A 25,283-nucleotide genomic window follows, 5' to 3' on the forward strand; every position below is an offset into this window, starting at 1 on the left:
ACCTAGTATTAGGTGATCACCACCGCCCACATTATTTTGCAGAGCTATCACAAGAGCGTTGTTGAAAACTGTACGCGTTTTTTTTTTTGTAAGTGTGCATATCGTATCGTACTGGAAACACCGCACAAGTAAACTCATGCCACAGTTTGGTTTGCGTGTCAGTTAGGTCGATGAAAACTGCACTGTGGAGGAACGCCACGCATACAGATGATGGGGATGATATAATTATTTGTGGCGTGTCGTGCGAAGGTTGAATTTGGTAGAAATCAGGTGCTAATAACTTTGAATCCTACTTATAAAAGAAAATAAAAACTATTATGCTCAATTACATAGTGTCGTAGCGCACTGTTAATAGTATAGCCTATAATTGTAACAAAGAGTTCTTATCCGTATATAAGAAGTCAATGTTCTATGTTTGACCGTAAAGTTAAAGAATAATATTTTATACTAAATTCGAATATTGACGCGGATGAGAAGAATCGAATAAGATAGATAAGAGAATGAAGTAAAGTAAGAACAGTCGTACTTCGGTCCAGTATAAAATATAATTTAAGATGTATTATGTTATAAGAGGAATATAGAAGTACCAGAGAATATTAGATTGTTTTATTTATGCAACGATCCGCGAGTGAGGGAGGACCCACGTGTTACAATATACTAACGTATGTACAAACAAGCAGTGCGAGAGAGAAAAACCTGTTTATCGGAGTTACAGCAGGATACAAAAGGTAAGTTAATTTTTTAGTTACCTACTGTAACCGATTTAAATTGACAAGTCGTAAACATTCAGCCACGCTTGGCATTACCTCCTTAGTACTTATTTTGAATATTAAACTAAATATTGTATTATATAAGACTAATCAAAATTGGTCCCACAGTGTATTCTAAGTCTATGGTTAAGAGAATTATGAAACTCAGTGCAATCAAAAATTTCAATCAATGACATATTTTTTTTTATTTAGTTAAGTGTACTTTGGTATTGACTGAGACCGAAAGCACAAAAAGTATTGACTAAGACCGAATCCATAAAGACTAGGAATCGGGGTGTAAATGTACCCGCAGATTACTTCAAACTTTATCATATCATAGTACAAGCGACATCATAACACAGAATTATTTTGCGAAACACATGAGGTTAAGGCATCGCACAGATGCAGTCGTGACCAATTGAGTTGAGATAACATTCTAAGATAGTTTGTATAACGACTATATCAATATAAAATAGTGTGAATAAATCATAGTTGAAATACCAAGCTCAAGTTGTTTGTATGTTCCAAATATTGATTACATTGAGTTGCAATACAATCTTATCACTTTGAATTATATGAGGCCAGGGCCAATGAACTTCGTATTGAAGAAAACTTTATTTCTCATTGTGTTACAGACTGAGAGCTTACCACGAAATCTTGAACAAATTGAAATGAAATAACTGTGTAATTTAAATGCATTTATTTAATTAAGAATACTATTTTTATGACAACAAGGAACGAAACGACATTCCGGTTATGGTAATTGATACGCCCTTCCCATTACAATGCAGTGCCACTCAGGATTTTTGAAAAACCCAAAACGTTCTGAGCGGCACTACAATTGCGTTCGTCACCTTGAGACATAAGATGTTACTTCTCATTTGCCCAGTAATTTCACTAGCTACGGTGCCCTTCAAACCGAAACACAATAATGTTTATACATTACATTGCCGTGAAGCAGTAGCTTCACGGCAATGTAATTAAATCTTTGGACGATGCGGGATTCGCCTCGAGGCATACGTATGAGTTGTTTTTTTTTTTTATTTTATTTTTATGCAAACACTGAAATAGTTTATTATTCATATTGTATTTTAATTGGTTATAATTTTTCAGTTGTTTTATTTTTTGTGTTTTTTGTTGTCATATTTATTAGTATCTACTTACCTAATATAAGTTTTTAAAATTACTACTTGCAAAGAATGTATTGCCTTGTTTTTCAGCTCTTCTTTATATATTCATGATTCATATTGAGTTAGTCTGTTAGTGAGGGATACAATCTCTATCTTATATACTTAAGAGTGTGCAACAGAATAACGATAAATATTGTACAGTGGCTTCTTATTTAATAAATAAATACATTTAACGTCGAATAAAACAAGTTACGTTAACAGTTTGCAGTTCGTGTCAGAAGACAATATTCATAATTTAAAAAACAAATTATATTAACATCACGTCAATTAAAATACATCATAGTACCGTAGCCGATTATCGATTCCTAAATCGATATGTCAATTTCATCCGGTCGCAAGTGTCGGATCGAAATCAAACCGGCGTACGCTGGCTCGTATGTCAAGGCTGACTAATTCGTCTGTTTTGCATATTGGCCTTTTAATGATATTGAATGGTACATGTGTAATATATTGAACACGCGAGTGATTACAGGTCTGCGACCGCGTGAGAAAGGTATGACATTGACAGCTTCACAAATGACACTGCCAGTCAAGGGAACGAATAGGAGAATACAGAGTCATAATCACAAAAGACTTGGCTTTGGCCTTAAAAATAGTTTTCCCTACACTCACGCCTTTTTCCTGTAAGGATAGGTATTCTTATCTATCTATATTATTTTAACACTTCGCTGTATGGGCTTGAACCCTTTGCCCATCCTAGTAATGGACGAAGAAAAAAAAAGAATACATTATGACAGTTGTAAAGGCTCGTATTTATGGAGGGAATCATCTGTGTATATGAAAAAGCGTCGGCCAAAATGTGTTAAATTTGAGTGACACCCCAGTAGCATCAGGGTAAATCTTATAATATATAATAATATCTTATAGAAGCGCCAAATAAAATCACTCCAGGTATACGTTTCCCGTAATTGTCTAAGGTTATATTTACTACATTATTTTGTACAACGTAAATTATTGAAATTTTCAATAAGTCTACTACTTTAGACGACAATATTAGTTACAATTAGTTTACAATTGCTACATTCATACTTCACATCATACCCTAGGGTACCCAGCGCTATTCAAATTCAAATTCAAATTCAAATATTTTTATTCAACATAGGATGTGAAATCACTTATTGAAAAAAAACTACCACCCATTCCAAAGTGAATGCCTCAGGTCTGAGAAGAATGGGCGCAACAAACTCAGCGGGCTTTTCTTTTTTCATCAAAAATATGTTTTACAATTAAAGTAACATTTACAAAGTAACATTTTACAATTTAACTTATTATTTAATAGCCTGAGGGCGGTCGCTCCATTCCCAATCTGTGGTATCATTAAGAAAGTCATTTATGTTATAGTAACCTTTACCACACAAACGTTTTTTAACAATTCTTTTGAATAACGTAACACCTTTGTTTTGAACATTTTCTGGGATCTTGTTGTAAAAGCATATACATCGCCCCACAAAAGACTTACTAACTCGACTAAGCCGAGTAGTAGGCATCATCAGTTTATGTCTGTTCCCGGTGTTAAGATTATGGGTTTATGTGTTGACAGTTTCTGGCAAATTCACTTATGTTGCAAAAGCTTTTTGAACTGTTATTTACAGCATAAGCTGGACACTTTATCAACTTTTTTCCCATATGTGATGATTCCCCTTACCTCTACCCTCATATTAGTATTCAAGAAGACGTCTCAAGACGTAACTCTGTGCCTCTTTTCTGCACATTTATGAAAACAGCGACAAAACACACTTGATTACTGATTACGTAGTGAGGCACGTTGTATAATACTTGTGGAGACTTGAGAGTACTATTTTATCAAGTTAGGTATAAGTTGGCGTGTCCAATCCCAAGATTGATAAGCAAATTACAAATATTTTTTTTTAATTAAGATAGGTATTTAAAAAAGAAGTTTTAGATAAACAAAACAACCCAAATGTCGTCAGAATAGGTAAGAATCACGCAATAGTAAGACAAGCAACTTCTAGGTGAATAAAAATGTAGGTTAATTAATGTCTTGTGTGCCACACAAATAACAGGCAACGGCAGCAGACAGGAGGTTAATAGCGCTGTGCGATCTGAAATACACCTTATTGAATGGCCGCAAGAGTCCCTATTGCTTTATTAAGCCCGTTTAACTTCCTTGAAAATATGTTCTTGAAAAGCTAATTCAGTACATTTTTTAGCTTACTTAGATAAACAGCCACCCATGGAATTTTTATGAATACTGAGTGTTCACCGCTGACCAAACTGTCTTGCAAACACATTAAAGAGGGGACTAACGAGCTAGTTACGGGCAAATATCATTAGAGAAACATCACATGTTGAAGTCAAAAACTACCATTAGAAAATTTACGCCTCAGATCTGGCAGAACGGGCGTTGAAAAGTCAGCGGACTGGTTAATTTTTTTTCATTTCATAAGATTCAAAATTCTTTACAAAATTTAAGTAGCCTGAGAGTGGTCGCTCTTTTCTCATTCTTTTTATAAACATTAATAATGTTATTTATGTTATAGTAACCTTCATCACATAAACGTTTTTTAACAGTTGTTATGAATTTGTTATGTTTTTAAAGTGATAACCCTCACTTCTGGGATTAATACACCAATAAAATTTGAAAACAAAAATTTTATCAACGGTGCGAGACTCGAAGCCACGATCTCTCACGTTCCGTGTGAGTGCTCTTCCAACTGAGCTAACCGTTCGAGTGACGTATCGTTGATAAAATCTTGTATGCTTTGTTCAACTCTCAGGTTGTAGCTTCATCTACAGAGTCGTGGGATCGAGTCCCGCATCTCATAATACATTTGCTATGTACATTTTCTGGGATCATGTTGGAAAAGCATATAGATCGCCCAATGAAAGGCTTACTGACTTGACTTAAAGGAGTAGTAGACATAACCTGTTTAATTAAAAGAATGCGTTGTTTGACTATGACCCCCTCAATAGTTTACTAAGTGTAGAAACTTACCTGAACGATGGAGCCCACAAGAAGACCAAAGCATAATGCAATGCTGGTCACTTGTGGCGCATTGCTCTCTGTGATCGCGATGCAGGCTGCTACCCCGATGGACGTGAGGAGGAAGGTTCCCAGCAGCTCAGCAATCAGCTGCCTCCAAATCAGCCGGTTGTCTGTCAGGTCAGCTAGACCTAGGATGCTGTTGGTCCCTGTTGGATAACAGATAAGTTTAAGGTCCACTATTCATACAAATTAAATTTGTAACCAAAATTTATGAATGATGCGGGACTCGAACCCGCGACCTCTCGGGTTCCGTCCGAGCCAACCGTTCGAGTACGCAGGGGTCATAAATTTTGGTATATCTTTCTCAACTCTCTACTAATCACTTCACTGATTCCTTCCGCTGAATTCCACCTTCGACCGACACACCATACATTAGGATATCATCCCCCCATCTGGATGTGTAGCGTTACTCCACAGTGTGGTTTTCAAATAACTTTCTTCCACGTACAACCAAGCTGTGGAATAAGCTTCCTTATGCGATGTAAGGCAAAAAACCTTTGATTACTAAGCGGCGGTGATCACTTAACCGTTTTTAGGAGCGGAAATACAAAATTATCTAAATCTTCCCCGCCCTCAGATTTAAGATGTACCTGATAAGTCATTAACTAAGACTATTCTATAGGACATAAAAGGAAAATTGTTATATATTTAAAAAATTTCACACAAAAATTGAGTTCCATTTAGGACATAATATTGAAAAATATATTTTTTTCTTTCAAAGCAACATAATATGCACTAAACACTGACGCAGAATTTTTAAATTAACAGTATTTTAACATGGTGAAAAAAAAATTGATTTGTGAATCTAATTTCTTATGTCGAGCTAGCTCCATACTGAATAATGTACATTTAATTTTCTATACTACTCTATACCTTTCGACACTATATAATACATAGCTAGTCTCAATTGGCCAGTGCCGCGCGCACATCTATATAGTATTTAGCCGGTCTGGTCGGAACCTCCACCAATTGGTCGCGACTCGCGAGCTCAGTCGTTTCAATTCATAAGTGGATATTGTAATGAAATTATAATAATCTCACACGTGACACGGCCTCCGCACAATCGTCTACGCTCTAGCTAACAATTTATTACGCTGTTTTTAATATCCAATAAAACGGCAGAACAATCAATGAATGTAGATACTCATAAATATACGATACATGCGTGTACGAACAGGCTATGTAAATATTATACCTCAGAAACAATGTCAAGTACGTTCAAATGTTTAAATAATAAACACCCGCTTTGCTCTATATTGATATCGTGTACAGATATAACATTTCTTTTCATTTTATCGTAGAACCATCTTAATATATTGTAATTTATTGACGAATAAATCATTGCTGATAAATTATCCATGTATCATTTTCGATATTTGGTCAGTTTCAGATTTATAACTAAATATTAAGAAGGCATTTCGTACAGTTACTGCCAGAATTAATTTATTATATTACATTTCTTACTTTATTTCTTTCAAAACTTCGACAAACATATTATAATTATATGTTTTCTGCTGCCTAAAATAGTAAGTAAATTTGTGTATATTAATAATTGAAAATTTTATATTTTTGATATAATTGTTTTAAAATGATAACAACGTTTGTCCTTGTTCATTTATAATTAATATCATAATATAACTAGCCAGGTAACATACATTTTATTACAAATCGGTTCGCATGTGCCTGCCTTTAATTGTCGGCTTAGTTCTTTTTCCCCAATGCACATTAAATTCACTCACAGTAATTGTGGCTTAAACTCTCCCCTACAGCTAATGATACAATTATAGAATAGTATTTTCAATATAGATGAGAACATTGATATCTTCTTTTAAAATTTTCTTAATTTTAAAAAACAATTTTATATTGCTCACCAAAATTTGTAGATTTTAGATTTTATAATATCACATGTATTTAGTATACATTTAAACTATTTTATTATATTTGTTTAATTCTCAGTGCTTAAGTTAATAAATTTTAATTTTTATTCAGTTGGTAAGCCTTTATAAATAAATAAATATAAGTAATTCGTGGTATCTATTTAAATATCGATGTAAAGAAAAAAAGGCTCGTTCCATTTCTTAAGCTACAAATGATGTGACAGTTTTGATATTATGATAGGAAGGAACTATGTTATTATAATGTAAATCTGTTTCTTATCAGCGACTAAGAAGCAATATATAGCGACAAAGTTTGCCTATTTGAAAGATTTCTTGAAAGATAAAAACCTCAAAAGACTTTGTATTTTATGTTTAGCTTATATTAATAATAAATATAAAAATTAGATTAAAGCTTAAATAAATAATCTATTAAACAGTTTCTAATTATACAAAGTCAAATATTATTAAGATTGCGTTTTACCCTGTGCTTCCCCGCGGCATAAAAAGAATAGGGAAGTCCCAGGCCCAAGGGCAAGAGGTGACTTAGGGCATTTAACAGTAGCACAGTGTACCTACCAGTGGAGGCTACTTTGCACAGGATGCCGGCTAGATTATGGGTACCGCAACGGCGCCTTTTTCTACCGTGAAACAATAATGTGTAAGCATTATTGTGTTTCGGTCTGAAGGGCGCCGTAGCTAGTGAAAATACTGGGCAAATGAAACTTAACATCTCATGACTCAAGGTGACGAGGGCAATTGTAGTGCCGCTTAGAATTTTTGGGTTTTATTTCGTTTCATTGTAATGGGCAGGAATTACCCTCAGCAGAACGCCCTGCTCGTCTCGTCCCTTATTGTCACAAAAACAGTTCGGCAGGTAAGGTGCCCACGAAGCTGGTAACGTAACCTCTCTGTATGGCCAAATGTACCCTCTGACAGAGGCCACACTTTGCATCACATGTCAAATTTGTAAAGCGCCTTAAAAATGAAATTTGTATTTGGTATTCATGATGGTGGTGAAATTAAAACCCAGATAAACAGCAAAGTATTTTGTAATAAATATTTAAAAAAATATATATAATTAGGCGTTGTTTTGCGAAAGTCTCTAATTATTTGTGCCAGAATTAAACGAGTCAACATGCCCTGAGGATGCCTCGTGTAGAGGCGAAACACGTCTTGAATTTGGTAAAGATAAATGTTAGACGAATTAATACTCAATAAACATTTAGATAGTAAATCCATTATTTAGGAAACCGTTCAAATGAACAGAGTTATATTATGTTACTATTAGTTATATAACACCATTCTTGTCCCATAGGTTGTGGAATTATATAATATAATATAAATATAATTGCTTGTACAATTATCTCTAGCAGTAAACGATATAACCAACATTAATTCTATATTAAAAGGCGATGTAATTTAACTATAGTGTAATTGTTTGTGAGCCTTCTCGAGTGAAAATTCTGCTAAGATTAGTCTTCAATCAATCACGAGACTCGTGCCAGAATTCGGCGAGTCAACATCTCCTGAGGATGCCTCGTGTTAGTTTTTTAATGAAAATAAAGGACGAGTCAAGTAGGATGTTCAGCTGATGGTAAGGCTCTACACGTATAATTTATAAGTAGGTATAAACACTACATTTTCCATTTTCAAATTTATTTTATTTTATCAGCATAGGTATAAAAAGATTATATTTTGTTTGTGATTTGGAATGAAACAAACACTGGATGTCTTATTAATTAACGCATTGTAAAGTTACTCTAAGTTTAAAATTACTTCGTTCCTGTTATGTAATTCTGTAATGACAAAGTTAAGATAAAGACAAAAAATTTAAACTTGGAATAACTTTACACTGTGTTTAAAAATAAGACAGTGGATGTTTATGGAGGTTCTTCAATACCTCAATGAAAATTGGATTTAATTCGATACCGTTTCTAAGATTTACATGCCTAAACAAAAAGATAAACAGGCAAAAAATTGTACAAAATGTTTTTGGCCTCGGTTACATAAATAAATTAGAAAATATGTTTGATGTATTTAACACATAACACGGTAACGATATAATTATACTACCTATGTTTTTAATTATTATATTATACATATTTGCAATATGGATAAGTTACTAGTTTACTTTAAATATACAATGTTTAATTTTTTATAAAAGTACTTATTTAGTAAAAATTTTGAATAACTGAATAATCTAGAATTGTTAGTAACGCAAAAAATGGTACGCACACACAGATTTTCTGTATTTTTAGTTACCATTAAAATTATACTTGCGAATCTGATAACGTACGCAATTTAAACGCAATATCCATTATAGTGAAATTGTTTTTCTGAATAAGCAGTTAAAAAGTTTTTATTTCAGCAAACATAGATTCATTATATTTTAAAAATAACTAAATAGCTCTATATGTTATTATCACCCACATATTTCTTATTATCTTTTTGACAAGGTTAAGCCAATGTTGGTTAAATTAAATACAATATTGATACACTACCGGCAGGTTTATAAATCGAAATTACACCAAACAGCTCTACATAACCAAGTCAACTATTTATATGTTTATCTAGTAATAAATTAAATCTTACACATCTCGCGGTTACTTGGGATTTTCATGGCATAAACTTACTTTTCTGCATCTCATCCATAGCGTAATCTGGCTTCATGTTAACTATCACTTGGGTAACTTAAGTTGTAAGTCGACACAACACACCGATCGCACGCAAGTTTAAAACAAGACACCACCTTTCTGCAGCGTTACTAGCAGTCAAGTGTACTGTAGCGTCGAACTCTACCGGGGATGATAGAGTCATGTAGAGTACAATATCTTGTTGTGTTTACAAATGGTCACCTGACCGTCTTTCATTTTCTGTTTACTTCTTAATTTTATTTCTACTCCCAGCAATGCATACTAAGGGTAGACACTTTTTGAAATAGTTGATACTTCTTTTAAATTTGAACTCGATTCATATATGCAACAAATTGTAAAATAATTTATTATGTATATTACAGCCATTGTAAAATTTTTATTGATTTCAGAGTGGCCGTTAGTAAGACTTAATGGATATTAAAGTGCGAAAATGTGCCAAGAAGTATATAAAACATTTTCGATTTTCCAAAATCAATGAAGCGATAATTTAGTTTAGGTTCAAGCCTACCAGATTCAATCTTTAAATATTGTTTTGTTTATTGGTAAGATCTTACACAATATTCTAATTTATTGTTTTTGAATTGAGATAATTTTACTTTTAACAAACAGGTTTGTAGAAAGAGCACGTAGTCAGCAATAAATGAGAAATAAACCGTATTTTATCAAAAGTAGACAATTATTAAAGAAACTATTTCGTGTGTTCTTTGCATAGTCAACCATAAATTTGGTGTACATATACGGTTTCTTTTTCGTGATAAACAGTTTAAAAATAATTACACAAAATATAAGAAGTATAGGTCGTAATATATCTGAATTTTTATGTTTATTAGCTAGAATCAAGATCCCACCGGACATTATAATACTAACGGAATGTTGGCTCTCCTCCAATCCCAACTTACCTCAAATTGATAACTACTCAATGACATGTTCTAATATCTATTATAATCAAACTGACGGTATTGTTTTATATGTGAAACAAGACTTAATAACAAACAGTTTTGAACCTACATTCAATGAGGCCAACTGCCTTGTAACTACAATACAAAATGCTGTAACAATCGTATCCATATACAGACCACCAGCTTTCCGTCATATTGATGTATTTATAAAATCTTTAAATAACTTGTTAGAATCCCTAAGTAAAAGTAAAAACATTGTGTTAATAGGAGATGTAAATATTGATATTAAACATAATAATACAGATCCCAATTCACAAAAATATCTCAATCTTACTTCCGCGCATGGACTGCTTCCAGACCATACCATAGCTACTAGACTTCAAAACTGTCTCGATCATGTCTTATTAAAGACCACCCTCACTTGTACAACCCTGGTTTTAAAAAATAGTTTGACAGATCATTATAGCGTAATGTTGTCTATCGATCTAAGGAGGCGCATTGACCAAAACACATCAAAACATAAAATTACTAAAATTGATTACCATGGTATCTCATCAGACCTGAAACAAGTCGACCTTGTGCCAGTCCTGACTTCAAATGACCCCAACGAGACTGCTTCTATGTTTGTAAAGATGCTTACAAAAATTATTGATAAACATTCTTACACGGTAACTTTACCACGTAGAAAGAGGCCTTTAAAACCATGGATGACCCCTGGCCTATTACGTTGCTTGAGAACGAGGGACAAAATGCACGCTAAGCTGAAAACGGATACTCTAAATGAAATTCTTAGCGTGACTTATCGAAGATACAGAAATTTCTGTACAGGATTGCTCCGCTCCGTAAATTAAAAACACAATACGAAAAGTCAGAACTGAAAATGGCGAGTAAAACAAGTGTAAAAAAGACTTGGGATGTTATAAAATTGATCACAAACTTTAAATCCAAATCAAACACTAGTCATGAATTATTAGCCAATAACCCTACACCACTAACCGCAGTTGATTCTATGAATGATTACTTTGCGAATATAGGAAAAAACATGGCAAATTCAATAAATCATTCAATTTACCCAACATGTCCTCGGTTAGTAACGTTGCCTTCTCCTCCTTCATCGTTTGGCCTTTTGGAAACTGACATTAGCGAAGTTAAAATATTAATAAACTCTCTCAAAAATTCGGTTGGGTGGGACAATATTAATTCCAAAATAATAAAAGAAAATGAAGAGATCTTAGCTGGCCCGCTAGTCCATATTTTCAACCTATCTGTTGCAAAATCGAAATTTCCAAACGTATTTAAGAAATCAGTTATAACACCAATCTATAAAAGTGGGGAAAAGACAGTTATCCAAAATTATCGACCTATTGCTATACTTCCTACCCTTTCTAAGATACTTGAAAGAATCCTTAATAATAGACTCGTAAATTACTTAGAAAAAAATCACATTATATCTAATAATCAGTTCGGATTTAGGAAAACTCGATCTACTGCTGACGCAGTCTTTGAGCTAACAAACACTGTTGCAGGGAAGTTGGATGCAGGGCAGAAATGTCTTACAATTTTTTTAGATATTGCCAAAGCATTCGACACAGTATCAATTGAGATTCTAGTAAAAAAGCTCGACCAGTTAGGTGTACGAGGCCACCAGTTGGACTTATTTGAGGATTATTTAAAGGGGAGATCTCAGTGTTTGCGTATTGATAATATCACCAGTAGCCCTCGCGATGTTATCTATGGCGTCCCTCAAGGAAGTATAATCGGTCCAACTCTCTTTTTAGTTTACTTCAACCAGTTATTTATTTATTGGTCTACCAGCGATTTTACATAAAAATATTTCTTAAACAATTAACAATTTAAATTACATGTGCAGGGTATGCAAAATCATTTAAAGGTAAACACTACATGCTAATTTCGCTTATCGATACATTGTTACAAATCTAAAAGTGAGTTAAAAACTAAAACCGGTGAAAAAAAAGTATGAAAAATTTGAAAGTCTGCAATAATCAATTGAGAATTGTTTAACAGATAGTTCGAAACAAATAATAAGCGTTTTAATTACATACAACTCAGTATAACAAAAATCTAAATCTAAGCTAAGAAATTATATAATAAAATAAAATACACTAATCTTTAATTAAAATATATAACCTATGTTATAACTAACAGAGCAAAGTAATCTATCACACTCATAACTGGCTGGCTAGATTGCTGATAACTAATTTTCGAATAGTGTTAGGGGAATCAATATTTATATCAATTAATGAACTGAATTTATTATATACTTTACACAAGCGCAGTAGTATAGTGCAGTTGGCGCCAAAGACTGTTCTAGTGCATGGAGGCACGACCGGAGTAATTGCAGTTCGGGGATATCTGCGTGGTACTAGGAAATTAATTTGACATAGTAAACTGGGGCAGTCTAAATTGTTTCTTAGCAATTTATATAAAAAATTTAAGTCCAAAAATTCTCTTCTTTGTTCAAGAGTCATCATGTTAAAGTGTTCTAATCTTTTTTTATAAGACCGCCACCACCGTTTTGTAAATATTCGCTGAGTATGATAGATGCCACATGAACCTTTTCTGCACACGCTCCAGTCTTAAGTAGTGTGTAGAATAATGTGGGCGCCAAACAACGCTACAATACTCTAAATGACTGCGGACAAGGCTGTTGTAAAGACAGATTTTTGTTTTGGCATCTTTAAAATTTCGACCTTGTCGCATAATAAAACCTAATAATTTTGACGCTTTGCTTATTACAATTTCTATGTGGTAGAGATAAGTCAATTTCCTATCAAGCATAACACCCAAGTCCCTTATGAGTTCAACTTCTTTAAGAGTATTACCATACAGTTCATACCTTGTCGGAATAATATTATTTTTGCGAGTAAATTTAATATGCACACATTTACTGCAGTTGAGTTGCATGCCATTAGATTCACACCAATTGGTAAGTTTATTTAGATCGTCCTGTAATAGAATCGAATCACTTGGTGAAGACATTGTTCTCGTTATTTTTAGTCATCGTAATATAAATATGGTGTACAGTGTTCAAAACAAGAAACAATGTCGTTCACAAATATATTAAATAAAATTGGGCCAAGATGTGAACCTTGTGGTAAACCTGATGTTACCAGATTAGTTGAAGAGCTAAATCCATTAATGACTACATAAAACGAACGGTCTTGTAAGTATGATGAAAGCCACTTCATCACTGGGCCTGAAAACCCATATAACGATAATTTTCCAATGAGTACTCCATGTGGAACTTTATCAAATGCCTTTTTAAAGTCGGTATATATGGTATCCACCTGCTTCTGCGAGTCAATAGCTTCTGATAATGAAGATGTGAAACTAACCAAATTAGTTGTGGTAGACCTACCTGGCAAAAATCCATGTTGATGCTCAGACACGAAACGTTTGAAATGCATTTGAATTGTCGGACAAACTAAAGATTCAAAGACCTTTGCAAAAACCGAAAGAATCGATATAGGCCTGTAATTGTGTATGTCTTTCTCGTCTTCACTCTTATATATTGGAACAACTTTTGCTTGTTTCCATAAAGCTGGAAAACTACCCGAGTTAAGCGAGGCTTTAAAAATAAGATATAAAGGTGAAGTTAAGCTTGATGCACAATTTTTTATGAATGCCGGTGGTACATTGTCCGGTCCCGCACCTTTTGCAATATCGAGACTTTTCAGCTTTTTATAGATGCCATTCTGATTTATTTCTATGCCTGCAAGATTTTCACTAACGTCCGTCACTAAGATAGAGAATCTTTCGTAAATAAGATAATGAGTCTAAATTACAAGAACTATTTGATTCATCATATACCGAAGCAAAATAACTAGAGAACATATTGCAAATTTCCAATCCGCTAGTTGAGGTTTTAATTCCGTTGCTCATTGCAGCTGGATATGAGTTAAAATTACTACGTTTACTCTTTAGGAACGTCCAAAATGCTTTCGGATTTTTCTGAATTTTCTTTTCCAGGTCTTCATTAAAATTTTTATAGGCATCACGCGTAATTTTATCACAGCGACCACTAAGCACTCTTAGTTCTATTTCATCCATTGGATTATTATATTTTTTAAATCGTTTTAGCATTTTGTGTTTTTCTTTAATTCTTTTTACAACCTTACGATTCATCCATGAAGGGTACCTACTGCTTTAAACTTTTTTTAAGGGAACATAATCTGTGATAGCAACCTGTAAAATCTCGTAGAACACTTTAACCATTTCATTTATATCACCTCGGTTCAATATCGAATTCCAATCAATTCCCTTCATGTAACATGTCACTACACAACGGCCGCATAATTACATTCGCCGACGATACTGCTTGCATATTCTGGGGAGAGAGTTGGGACGAAGCCTTTGTAAATGCTCAAATTGGTTTTGATAAATATTATAACTGGCTTCAAACCAATCTCCTTAGCTTAAATACCGATAAAACGAACTATATGACTTTCTCAATTAAAAAAAACTTCCAACCTTCAGTAGATAGTTTTAAAATCATAGCTCATTCTTTTTCCTGTACTGCGCTGTCCACTTCATCTTCATGTAATTGTCCAATTATCAACAGAACTACAACAGTAAAATATTTAGGTGTCATCTTAGATAATAATTTAACTTTTGAACCACATATTCTTCTTTTAACTACGCGAATTCGTAAACTGATAGCCTTATTTAAAAATATTCGTCATTCTGCAGATCCTAAACTAATGAAGATTATTTACCATGCCTTGTGCGAATCTCTAGTTTCTTACTGTATTGACACGTGGGGAGGTGCTGCAAAAACTCAATTGATAACAGTAGAAAGAGCTCAAAGAGCCATCCTTAAGGTGAGTACTTTCCGTTCATTTTTGTATCCTACCTCTGTTTTATATCAAAACAGTAATGTACTAACTGTGAGTACCAAAATTTAATACATTCTTCATTAATAGATTCCCGTGTTATTTAGGTAGCGTTTTGTTTAATAAGATAAATAAAGAGTTAAAATTACACAAAGTAAACTATCAAAAAAGTAAAAAACTTCTATTTGAATGGCTGAAACACTTGGACTACACTGAAACTGAAAATTTACTTAATATTATAAGTTAAAAATTTTCTACAACACATACATCAAGTCACTACATACACATACACACACACACACACACACACACACACACACACACACACACACACACACACACACACACACACACACACCTTCACATAACCATCATCTACACTAACACCTTAACAACCAATTACTTTCTGTATCTAATTAAGTTTTGTTTATCTAATTAAGTTTCGTTATAATATATTTATTTTGTGTATATTCGCTTCATCATTTTAACCATGTGCTTTGGGGGCCCGGTGACTTGTAGCACAGGTATTTTGTTACCTATTTCAAGCCGCGGTCTCTCACAATTATAACAATGTATCTATATAGATTTTAATAAACTGTGTATTGTAAGTTTTTATTGTGAGAGAAAATAAATATATTTTGATATTTTGATTTTTTGATAAGGTTTTAAGTTAATATATCATTAAATGTGGATATTGTTGACATGTTGCCTGATTCAGCTAAGTCTTTCTTATTTCTTTGACGATCTGACAATCATATAATTCGTAACCAATATTTATTTGTTAATGTGTGCGTTAGCTAGGAGTCAGCTAGTTTAATATTCAAGATACTACGGAGCTACTACACGGCAATACATTATCTCTAGACCTCGCTGGAACGTGAAGCCCCCTCCCGTACCCTGTTCACCCCCTCACGCTCGCCCTGTTGCGTCACTACGGTTTGCATTTGCATTTGATATTTCCGTGCTATGTCTGATTTCTGTTTTGAAGTGTTTATTGTTACGTTTTGACTTTAGTTGTTAATATTTCTTTAGTTTCTGTTGTTCTGTGTCGCTATAATAGAAAAATAAATACTGTTTCTTACTTAAACCAGATTCTTTCATTGATTTTTTATTATTATAATAATAACAATCAGCATCACAACACAACACCTTCACATCAATCTATAATACCTACTGAAGAAATAAATCGTTTGTTTATATATTAATAATAATATTCTACTGATGCTTGTTTTGCACACCGTAACAAAGTGTGACGTCATTGACGTCTGGTCCAGAGATAATGTAACCGGGTAGTAATTCCAAGCGTAAGTAAGCTGACTGTTTATGACTTATCAATTAAAATCTGTTACAACAACAATAGTTTCAGATATAACAAAATAATGTATGGCGGAATTATATAGACCTATAGGTCTATCTCTTAAGGATAACATACCATATACCCATTTTAATACTTTAAAAAATTGCCAATTAGCGGTAATGTAAAAGCTGTTTTCACAAATACGATTTTAATCATTATCATTTTATTACTACATAGTATTGTGTGTGTGTTGTATTTGCATTGTATTCCGATACCTTTAGACTAACCAAATTAATTTGAAAACAAAATGTATGAACGATGCGGGATTCGGACCCGCGACCTCTCGCGTTCCGTGCTAGCGCTCTTCAACTGAGCCAACAGTTCGAGTGACGTAACAATCATAAATCTTGATATGTCTTTGTTCAACTCTCAGTTTGTGGCGTTGTTTTAGAGTACGAAGTTAATCGCAGAAGTGAGGGTTATCACTTTTTAAAAATAACAAATTGTTTAAATCTTTACTTGATTCCCGAATACTTTCATCATTTATTTTTCTATTGACAGAATAGCATTTGTCGGGTCAGCTAGTAATAAAATAATTATATATATAATAGATTCCGTTGCATCATTGACGCAGTAACAGAATGTGAATACACTTTTACTTGGAGAGAGAAAGGTCATTTATTTATTTAATATAATATACTTGCGTCTGTTAATATTGATCTTAGTATTGTTAGTAATGATATATTTAAAGAAATAAATATTATGACTGTTCATTGTCATTACATTAATGAACATTTAATATACGTTCACAAAAATCGTCACCTTTTTACTCTTAATAGTGTTTTTCATTTTTATAGCACAAGATATAAGGTATGGCTTGTAACCAATTCTAGAAGGCTTCATAGGATATATAATAGCTTTAAGAGTAAATGTATACACCAGCCACTGTTCAGGCATTAACTTTAAATGAATTTAAATGTTTTATAAAAAAATGGCTCTGTCGTAAATCCTACTTACTACTCCACAGCTGAATATGTAAGTGATCGGACTGCCTGGGACTAGATCATGATTTTTTTTTATGGAAGAGGAGGACAAACGAGCGTACGGGTCACCTGTTGTTAAGTGATCACCGCCGCCCACAATCTCTTGCAACACCAGAGGAATCACAGGAGCGCTACCAGCCTTTAAGGAAGGTGTACGCGCTGTTTTTGAAGGTATTATTATTTTTAAGGTAATGTCGTATCGTCCCGGAAACAGCTTCGTCTCTCTCAGAGCGCCATTTGTTGCCTAAGCGATAGTAGTATCTAGTATATTAGTAATGACATCAAAAATAATTCTAAAGGAATCAATTTTGAGAAAATAAATGCCTTTTGAAAGATTATAATACTTATGTATATACTTTTGACATCCGCATCAACAGGGGTCAAAAGATACGTTGGTTTAAGGTGTTTTCTTGAAGTTCCTAAATCGTATGTGTTCGGGGAAAAAAGCAGCCGGTAACTGATTCCACAAAGTGGATGTGCGATGTTTTGAGGAATGAACGTATCTATCACAAAGTGACATACAAATCGCGAGTGTAAGATGTAGCTTGTCACGCACACTCAAATAATAAACCTGGCTTCTTTTCACCAGTTGTCTAACAGCAAGGGGCTCTATCTTAAGATATAAATTATCTAAGCACAATAATATAATTTTGGTAAAGAAAATATTTATTAAACTCAACGTTTTTCGTTAAAATGTTGTTCTGCTAAAACCACGTAACGGATTAAATAAATAATATTCATTTATGTGTTTTTTTTTCAATATCTAGATTGTGATACTCTTGTTACAGTAAATAGTATTTGTTTTGTTAGTCCAAGCACGGCTTCTAAAACATCTTTATGGTTCTTATCGTCCGCGTCGGGTAATATTCCAACTTCACTGAACACCAATTTATATTCAGAACTGTAAGTCAATGTCTCCATCTCAACATAAACTACATAACAGCACCGTAACCTTCTTGGCGCCGCATGTGGCTTCTTGTGCCAAATTTCTTTATATCCTCTTATACACCTTCGTCTTCCTGAGTCCTGAAGCGGTTCTAAATAATTTCCTACTAACAAACTTATATTTATTCAAACAAAACAAATCTTATAATAATTATATTTACAATACTACCGGGCTCAAAATCAACAAGGTTGCGAATTTCAAGATTGGTTTTATGAAAAAAATTGCAAGCTATAATGATGACTATTATTTTATACTGTTCCAAAATTTGTATATTTATTTAAACATTGACCGGACAGCGCACACAATTCTATACTTTTTTTTATAATATTGCTTTTTATTGAATATTTAAAGGAGAACCGTGTGTTTACTAATTTAACGTTTTAAAAAATAATAATCAAAGTTATCCTAAGTGTTTAAAAGTGATTTTAAGTGTTTAAAAGTTTATTAAATATGAATGACAAAATTGAAATTATGTTGAACAAGCTAGAAAAGCTTGAAAAAAATTTCGAAGAATTTATAGGTGACAAAAAACACTCGAATATAGAAAACGAAAATATCGTATTGAAATCGGAAGTGGAGAAGTTAAAATTTATTATTAATCGGGACATAAATAGCAAGAAACTCCTTACTCACTTATGGATTCCTCGAACACATAAACCATCGGTATGATAAACAAAGTCTGTTCGATGACATTGGATACTACATTTACGAGACATATGGGGTGGACATACATGGCTACGTAGAAGATATGTATAGAATAGGAAAATACACACATACCCGTCCAATAGTTGTAGAACTTATCAGCAAAAGGATGGTAAAGCACCTTCTACAAACATCTCAAAATATTCGTCACCACTATAATAACAGAATACGTCTTAGTGAGTTTTTAACGCCTGAAGCATATAATCAACAGAAAGGAAACCGTTCGAATCTCGCGGACACTGAAGAAGCCCCGACATTATATATTCCCGATTATGATATCTTACTAGAAAAATTATTTCTCTCAGGAATTCGAGGAATTGCCCACAAATGGTTCAAATCTTACCTTAATAATCGTTTTCAATATTTGGAAATAGAAAATACTAACTTCGAGACTGGAAAGATAGACCACATAAGATCTAATAAAGCTCACTTATCAGGATCTATTCCACAGGGCAGTGTGTTGGGTTGTATATTGTTTCTCATATACATAAATGATCTTCCTAACTTAATAGACGATGATTGTACTCTTTTTGCTGATGACATTTCTTTTTTGATCCCATGCTCTAATTTAAAACAACTAGAAGAAAAATTAAATATTACAATGGACAAAATCTTTTGTTGGCTAAATAATAATAATCTTGAACTTAATATTAATAAAACTAAAATTATACCTTTTAAACCTTATCAAAAATCCCCCTTAAATATATCATATTCTTACAAAAATTCACAACTTGAAACAGTTGACACAGCTACACTACTGGGAATTGATTTAGACTCACACTTGACATGGAAGCCATATCTACAGAAATTAAAAAGCAAAATGTCATCTTTTACTTATGCTCTTTACCAACTAAAACGCGTAACAGATTTCAAATCTGCCCTTGCTGCTTATTATGCATATGCACATTCTAGATTATCATATGGAATATTAATATGGGGAAACTGTAGTGAAATAAAAGATATATTTATTCAACAGAAAAAATGTATCAGAATTTTAGAAAATATTCAGCAGATGGATTCATGTAGACCATATTTTATTAAACACAAAATTTTAACTCTTACTTCAATTTACATCCTAGAAGCATGTAAATTTGTTAAAAAACATTCGGACTTATACTCAACACTACCAAATAACAAGCGAAATAAAAGAAATTTAAACAAATTAAAAATCCCCCAAACAAGTATGTCATTAGTGTCATCAAGCCCTCACCACATGGCAATAAAAATTTATAATCACATCCCAAACGAAATTAAAAATAAAGAGAAGCCTTCTCTATTTAAAAGACATCTTAAAAAATTTTTAATTTCAAAATGCTTTTACGACTTACCCGAATTTTTTAATTACAAGTGTGAGAATTAGTTACAATATAGTATAAGAATGTATAAAATGTATAAGACTTATTTATTTTATGTATAACGTTGCTGTGCCCTTGCAGGGCGTCACATATTGTCTACCCATTATTGTACCAACCATCCTACTGTAAAATGTGACTTGCAATAAAATATTTTGATTTGATTTGAACCATCGATTCGGGAACGCAATGTATGCAAAGTATTTAATTTAAGCTTTGTTTATTAAACACGGGTATACTTATTATAGTATTTAGAAAAAAATACGCACAAAATATTCTACAAGCAAAATACATCAAAAAATTAAAGGAGTGATATATATGATGATAAGTGCATAAAATTTAGGAAATCTAAATAATACAAAACTTACTACAATTTAATATAGTCATCGGTCGATGATTACATTAAATTAAAACTATCATTACGAGGAAGTGTACCAAGAATACTGGCAGCATGTTGGATAGCTAGGCTGATCCATGGACCGAAATAGCTGCCAGCTCTAGTGTTACCAGTAGCCCTATTGAGAGGCGTAGTTAGTTCTTTGTACATTCTCCACGCCTCTAGGCCTAAGTGTCTTTTACACCAAATGACACAATGTAAGGCTAACTGAGGGCGGCATATTTGCGACGTTTGAAGTCGAAGCAGCAGCCCCGGCACCAACTGACGTAACTTCTACATGAGAAGGAGACTTGCCATCGCGGCGGGTTTTTAATACAAATACCATTTGGCTACTTACTATATTCAAAATTATTTGCTCTGTTTTAATCAAATCGCGAATATTATCTTTTAACAATCTTAACAATTTTAACAAACAATCAACGTAACTAATTAACGTAACGAACAGTTTATTTGCTGAAGTACAAAATAATGAAAAGGGAAATAACGCATAATAAGTTTTCTTTCTATAATGCGCTTTCGAGTGAATTGATAAAAAATGGTCATGAATACATACATACATATAATAAAATATTCAAAAAAAGATTAGTGAGACATTCCGTAAATCTTTAAATTTGGCACCGGTAGTTAGATTCCAAGGCATTTTCAACTTTCTTGTGCTAAGAGTAATTTAACAACGGATAAAAGGATATCGGCACTATAATTTGGTTTTTATTGAAATTGCATTTGAGGATTTAAGACTAGTTAAATAGCAAAACATCTAATATGCATTCTAATTATTTTAGGTGACGCCTTAGATACTACTTTCACCTCCAGTTCTGAATATAAATTGGTGTTCAGTGAATATTGTATCTTATCTACCCCACACAGACGCTCAGGACCATAAAGATCTTTTAGAAGCCGTGCTTTGACTTACAAAACAAATACTATTTACTGTAACAAGAGTATCACATACTAGATACTGAAAAAAGACATAAATGAACATTATTTATTTAATCCGTTACATTGTCTTAGCAAAACAACAGTTTAACGAAAATCTTTGTTCTGGAAAGACAGCGAAACGTTGAGTTTAGTAAATATTTTCTTTACCAAAAAATAATATAATTTATACGTCTCGATAGAGCCTCTTGTACTGATGACAGCTACGTCTTACACTCGCGATACATCACTCACTTTGTTTTCGTGTGCATCCGTTTCTAAAAATAGAGGTTAACTGTTTGCCGCTAAACTGTTTTTTCGAAGTGTTCACACCTGTCCCAATCTATCAAGAGGTATAAATTATCTAAGTGTGACGCCGTGTTGTTTTTATCTAATTTTCTTAGTGAACCTGTATCAAAACTGCATCCAATTCCACTCACAAAGAGTGTACATCATCTTATTATCTTGCACACATCATCACTTAACTGAGAGCACTCGGACAGTGAAACGTCCGCTTAAATAAAGGCAAAATACTGGAAAAGCTTGTTTTATAGACAACGATATGTCTAATACAATATACATAAAACATTAAAACATCCATGAAAGGGATACAAACATCCATAATCATCGTATAATATAATGTTTGCAACTACCGGGATTCAAACCCGGTACCTCTAACTCAATGGACTAGGTCACTAGCCACTGGGCTATGTGAGACGTCAATCTGATTAACTAGTATTGTTTATTGAATCAGAAAATGTTTAAGCATACCTGCAAGTTGCAAAAACAAGTACTATGTAATATACGAAAGCATTCCGCTTATAAAACATTCCATCATTGCGTGTTATCGGATTCACATTTCCAGTTTTATAAAATTACTAGCTGATGCCCGCGACGTCATCCGCGTGCACGTTATAAATCACCAAAAAATATATATGCCTGCATCTAGTGTGACAATATGTAACCTACATAGCCGACCTTTTGTTTAAATTACTAATTTTAAATTAAATCTATTTAGTAGCTCGCCCGTCACCGGACCGCACCATGGAATCGCGCACTCGGTCGCGCAATCGTCGTAACTAGGCAAAAATTATCTACTTTAAATAGCAGAAGCGGTGATATTTATTTTGCTATAAGAAGTTAATTTTTACTACCAAATATACATTAGAAATAAATTATCAATATTATTGTATTTATGGTTCATTATTTTGGTGATAGTGGCTTACACATTTAATATAGATAATAATATATGTATATGTATGCTCTTGCGGGCTTTTTTGTAAGACTACTTTTCCATCATACATTATATACGTGTAACAGTTTTTGTGGCAAACGCCAGAATAGCTCGGAGAGTGCAGATTTTTTTCCTACTTACTTGACACTTATTATTATATTTTGGACACTTCACACAATATCATTATAAATTACTAGCTGATGCCCGCGACTTCGTCCGCGTAGATACAAGATTTTTGAATTTAAATATTTTATATTATTTATTTAAATAATTAACAAGTTTGGAATTGAAGATTATCTCATGTCCTATTCCAGTTCCGGTTCCCGTTTTCACTCCCGTTCCCAAGATCTTATTTCGAGGATGAACTAAACCTACTTAGGTGTAGTTATGGGTCATCAACGTTAACTACAAACTTTCACAAATCCCGCGGGAACCTTGGATTTTTCCGGGATAAAATAGCCTATGTCATATCTTCAGCTCTAAAATCGGTTCAATAGCTGCGGCGTAAAAGCACAACAAACAAAGTTACATTCACATTTATAATATAAGTAGGGATGGCCATGTGTGTTAGCTATAAATTGTAAAGTTTCATCAAAAGTAGCAAACATCCATACATACTAACTTTCGCGTTTATAATTTAAATATAACGACAATGTTCAACACCATTTCATCAATTAAAAGAAATTAACATCTTGACTGTTGCTTCTTAATATATTCTTGATAATGTACTACTCGGCCAAGCCGAGTTAGTAGGCATTATGAGTTTATATTAGGCTTTTGTGGGGCGATGTATATGCTTTTACAACAAGATCCCAGAAAATGTTCAAAACAAAAGTATAACGTTATTCAAAAGAATTGTTAAAAAACGTTTGTGTGGTAAAGATAACATAAATGACTTTCTTAATGATACCTCAGGCTAATAAATAATAAGTTTAATTATACAATATTACTTTGTAAACATATTTTTTCGATGGAAAAAAAGCCCGCTGAGTTTGTTGCGCCCGTTCTTCTCAGGCCTGAGGCATTCATTTTGGAATGGGTGTAAGTTTTTGACTTTCAATAAGTGATATCACATCCTATTATGAATAAAAATATTTGAATTTGAAAATGGATTTATTAATTAAATCAGTCTCTAGGTGGTCATTAGTAAATAGTAGTAAGAATGGTGAAGGCATAACAATATAATGATTGTTAATATCTTAAATTATATAAAAATTTTAATTATATAAAATATTTAATTATATAAAAAATTAAATTATATAAAAAATTAAATTATATAAAATTCAAAAGTACTCGCCGTACACAGCTGTTTATTACTTACTAGCTGACCTGGCAAACGTTGTTTTGTCATATAAATTATATATGTAAACCTTCCTTGAGCTTCAACGAATCTATTAAAAAAGATTTAATTGAGATCGGTCGAATAGGTTAGGAGTTATTTGGGAACATACAAACACAATATTCTCTTTTATATATATATACATATAGATATCGAAAAGAGAAATCTTAAATTTGCAGTTAGGTATCTATTATGTATGTTGGGAGCGCTGCATATCTCCCTGTCACTGTTGACAAAATATGTATTGTGTTGTTTTGTATTGGTTAAGGTTAAACAGGATGACTGGAGACTATTTTGACACAAATGGGCCTCGCTCTAAACACTCAAAATGCCATATAAGTTCTACTAACAAGTTAACGTACGAGACCGTACATTTAACTGATTTTACAAGATGGGAGCACTCTTTTCAATCCGAGCAAGAACAAGTCTATTTACTAATCCATACCTAAAATTGTTTACATTTTGGTGTTTGAAAAACGCATACCGAGTACCGACTCACCTCAAGTCTCAATCAAGAGTCAAAAGACTCAACTCTAGGGATGTTAAAAAATAATCGATTAAAATTTTCTTATAATCGATTTTTATAGTGATATTAATCGATTTTTAGTAAATCGATTATACTTATGCGATTATCACTTACTATATTACATTGATTATATTAATTAGATTTGTATTTAAGTTTAGTTTTTATGACTATACAGTATTTCGTTTAGTTTTTTTAATTCTCATTTTATGTATTTTATTTTAAAACTAGTCAAAATTAAAATAGGACTGGACATTTATGGTATTTATATTCTAGTTTTTGAAGTAATTTTTAAAAGATTTTTCA

At 32.9% G+C, this 25,283-nt stretch overlaps 1 protein-coding gene across 3 annotated transcripts in view; it reads right to left on the minus strand.

Moving 5' to 3' along the window:
* LOC126964683 (aquaporin AQPAe.a) overlaps nucleotides 1-25,283 on the minus strand; it is a 121,537-nt gene that overhangs the window by 52,637 nt on the left and 43,617 nt on the right. For 2 of the 3 annotated variants that reach the window (XM_050807950.1, XM_050807948.1), the window contains one exon: nucleotides 4,896-5,092. In XM_050807950.1, the coding sequence (XP_050663907.1) occupies nucleotides 4,896-5,092 (197 nt within the window). Of the gene's footprint in view, nucleotides 1-4,895; nucleotides 5,093-9,456; nucleotides 9,626-25,283 lie in introns of those variants that run through there. The other variant, XM_050807949.1, reaches the window with a different exon arrangement.

Source organism: Leptidea sinapis, chromosome 5 (genome assembly GCF_905404315.1).
Source record: "Leptidea sinapis chromosome 5, ilLepSina1.1, whole genome shotgun sequence".
Classification (NCBI taxonomy): domain Eukaryota; kingdom Metazoa; phylum Arthropoda; class Insecta; order Lepidoptera; family Pieridae; genus Leptidea; species Leptidea sinapis.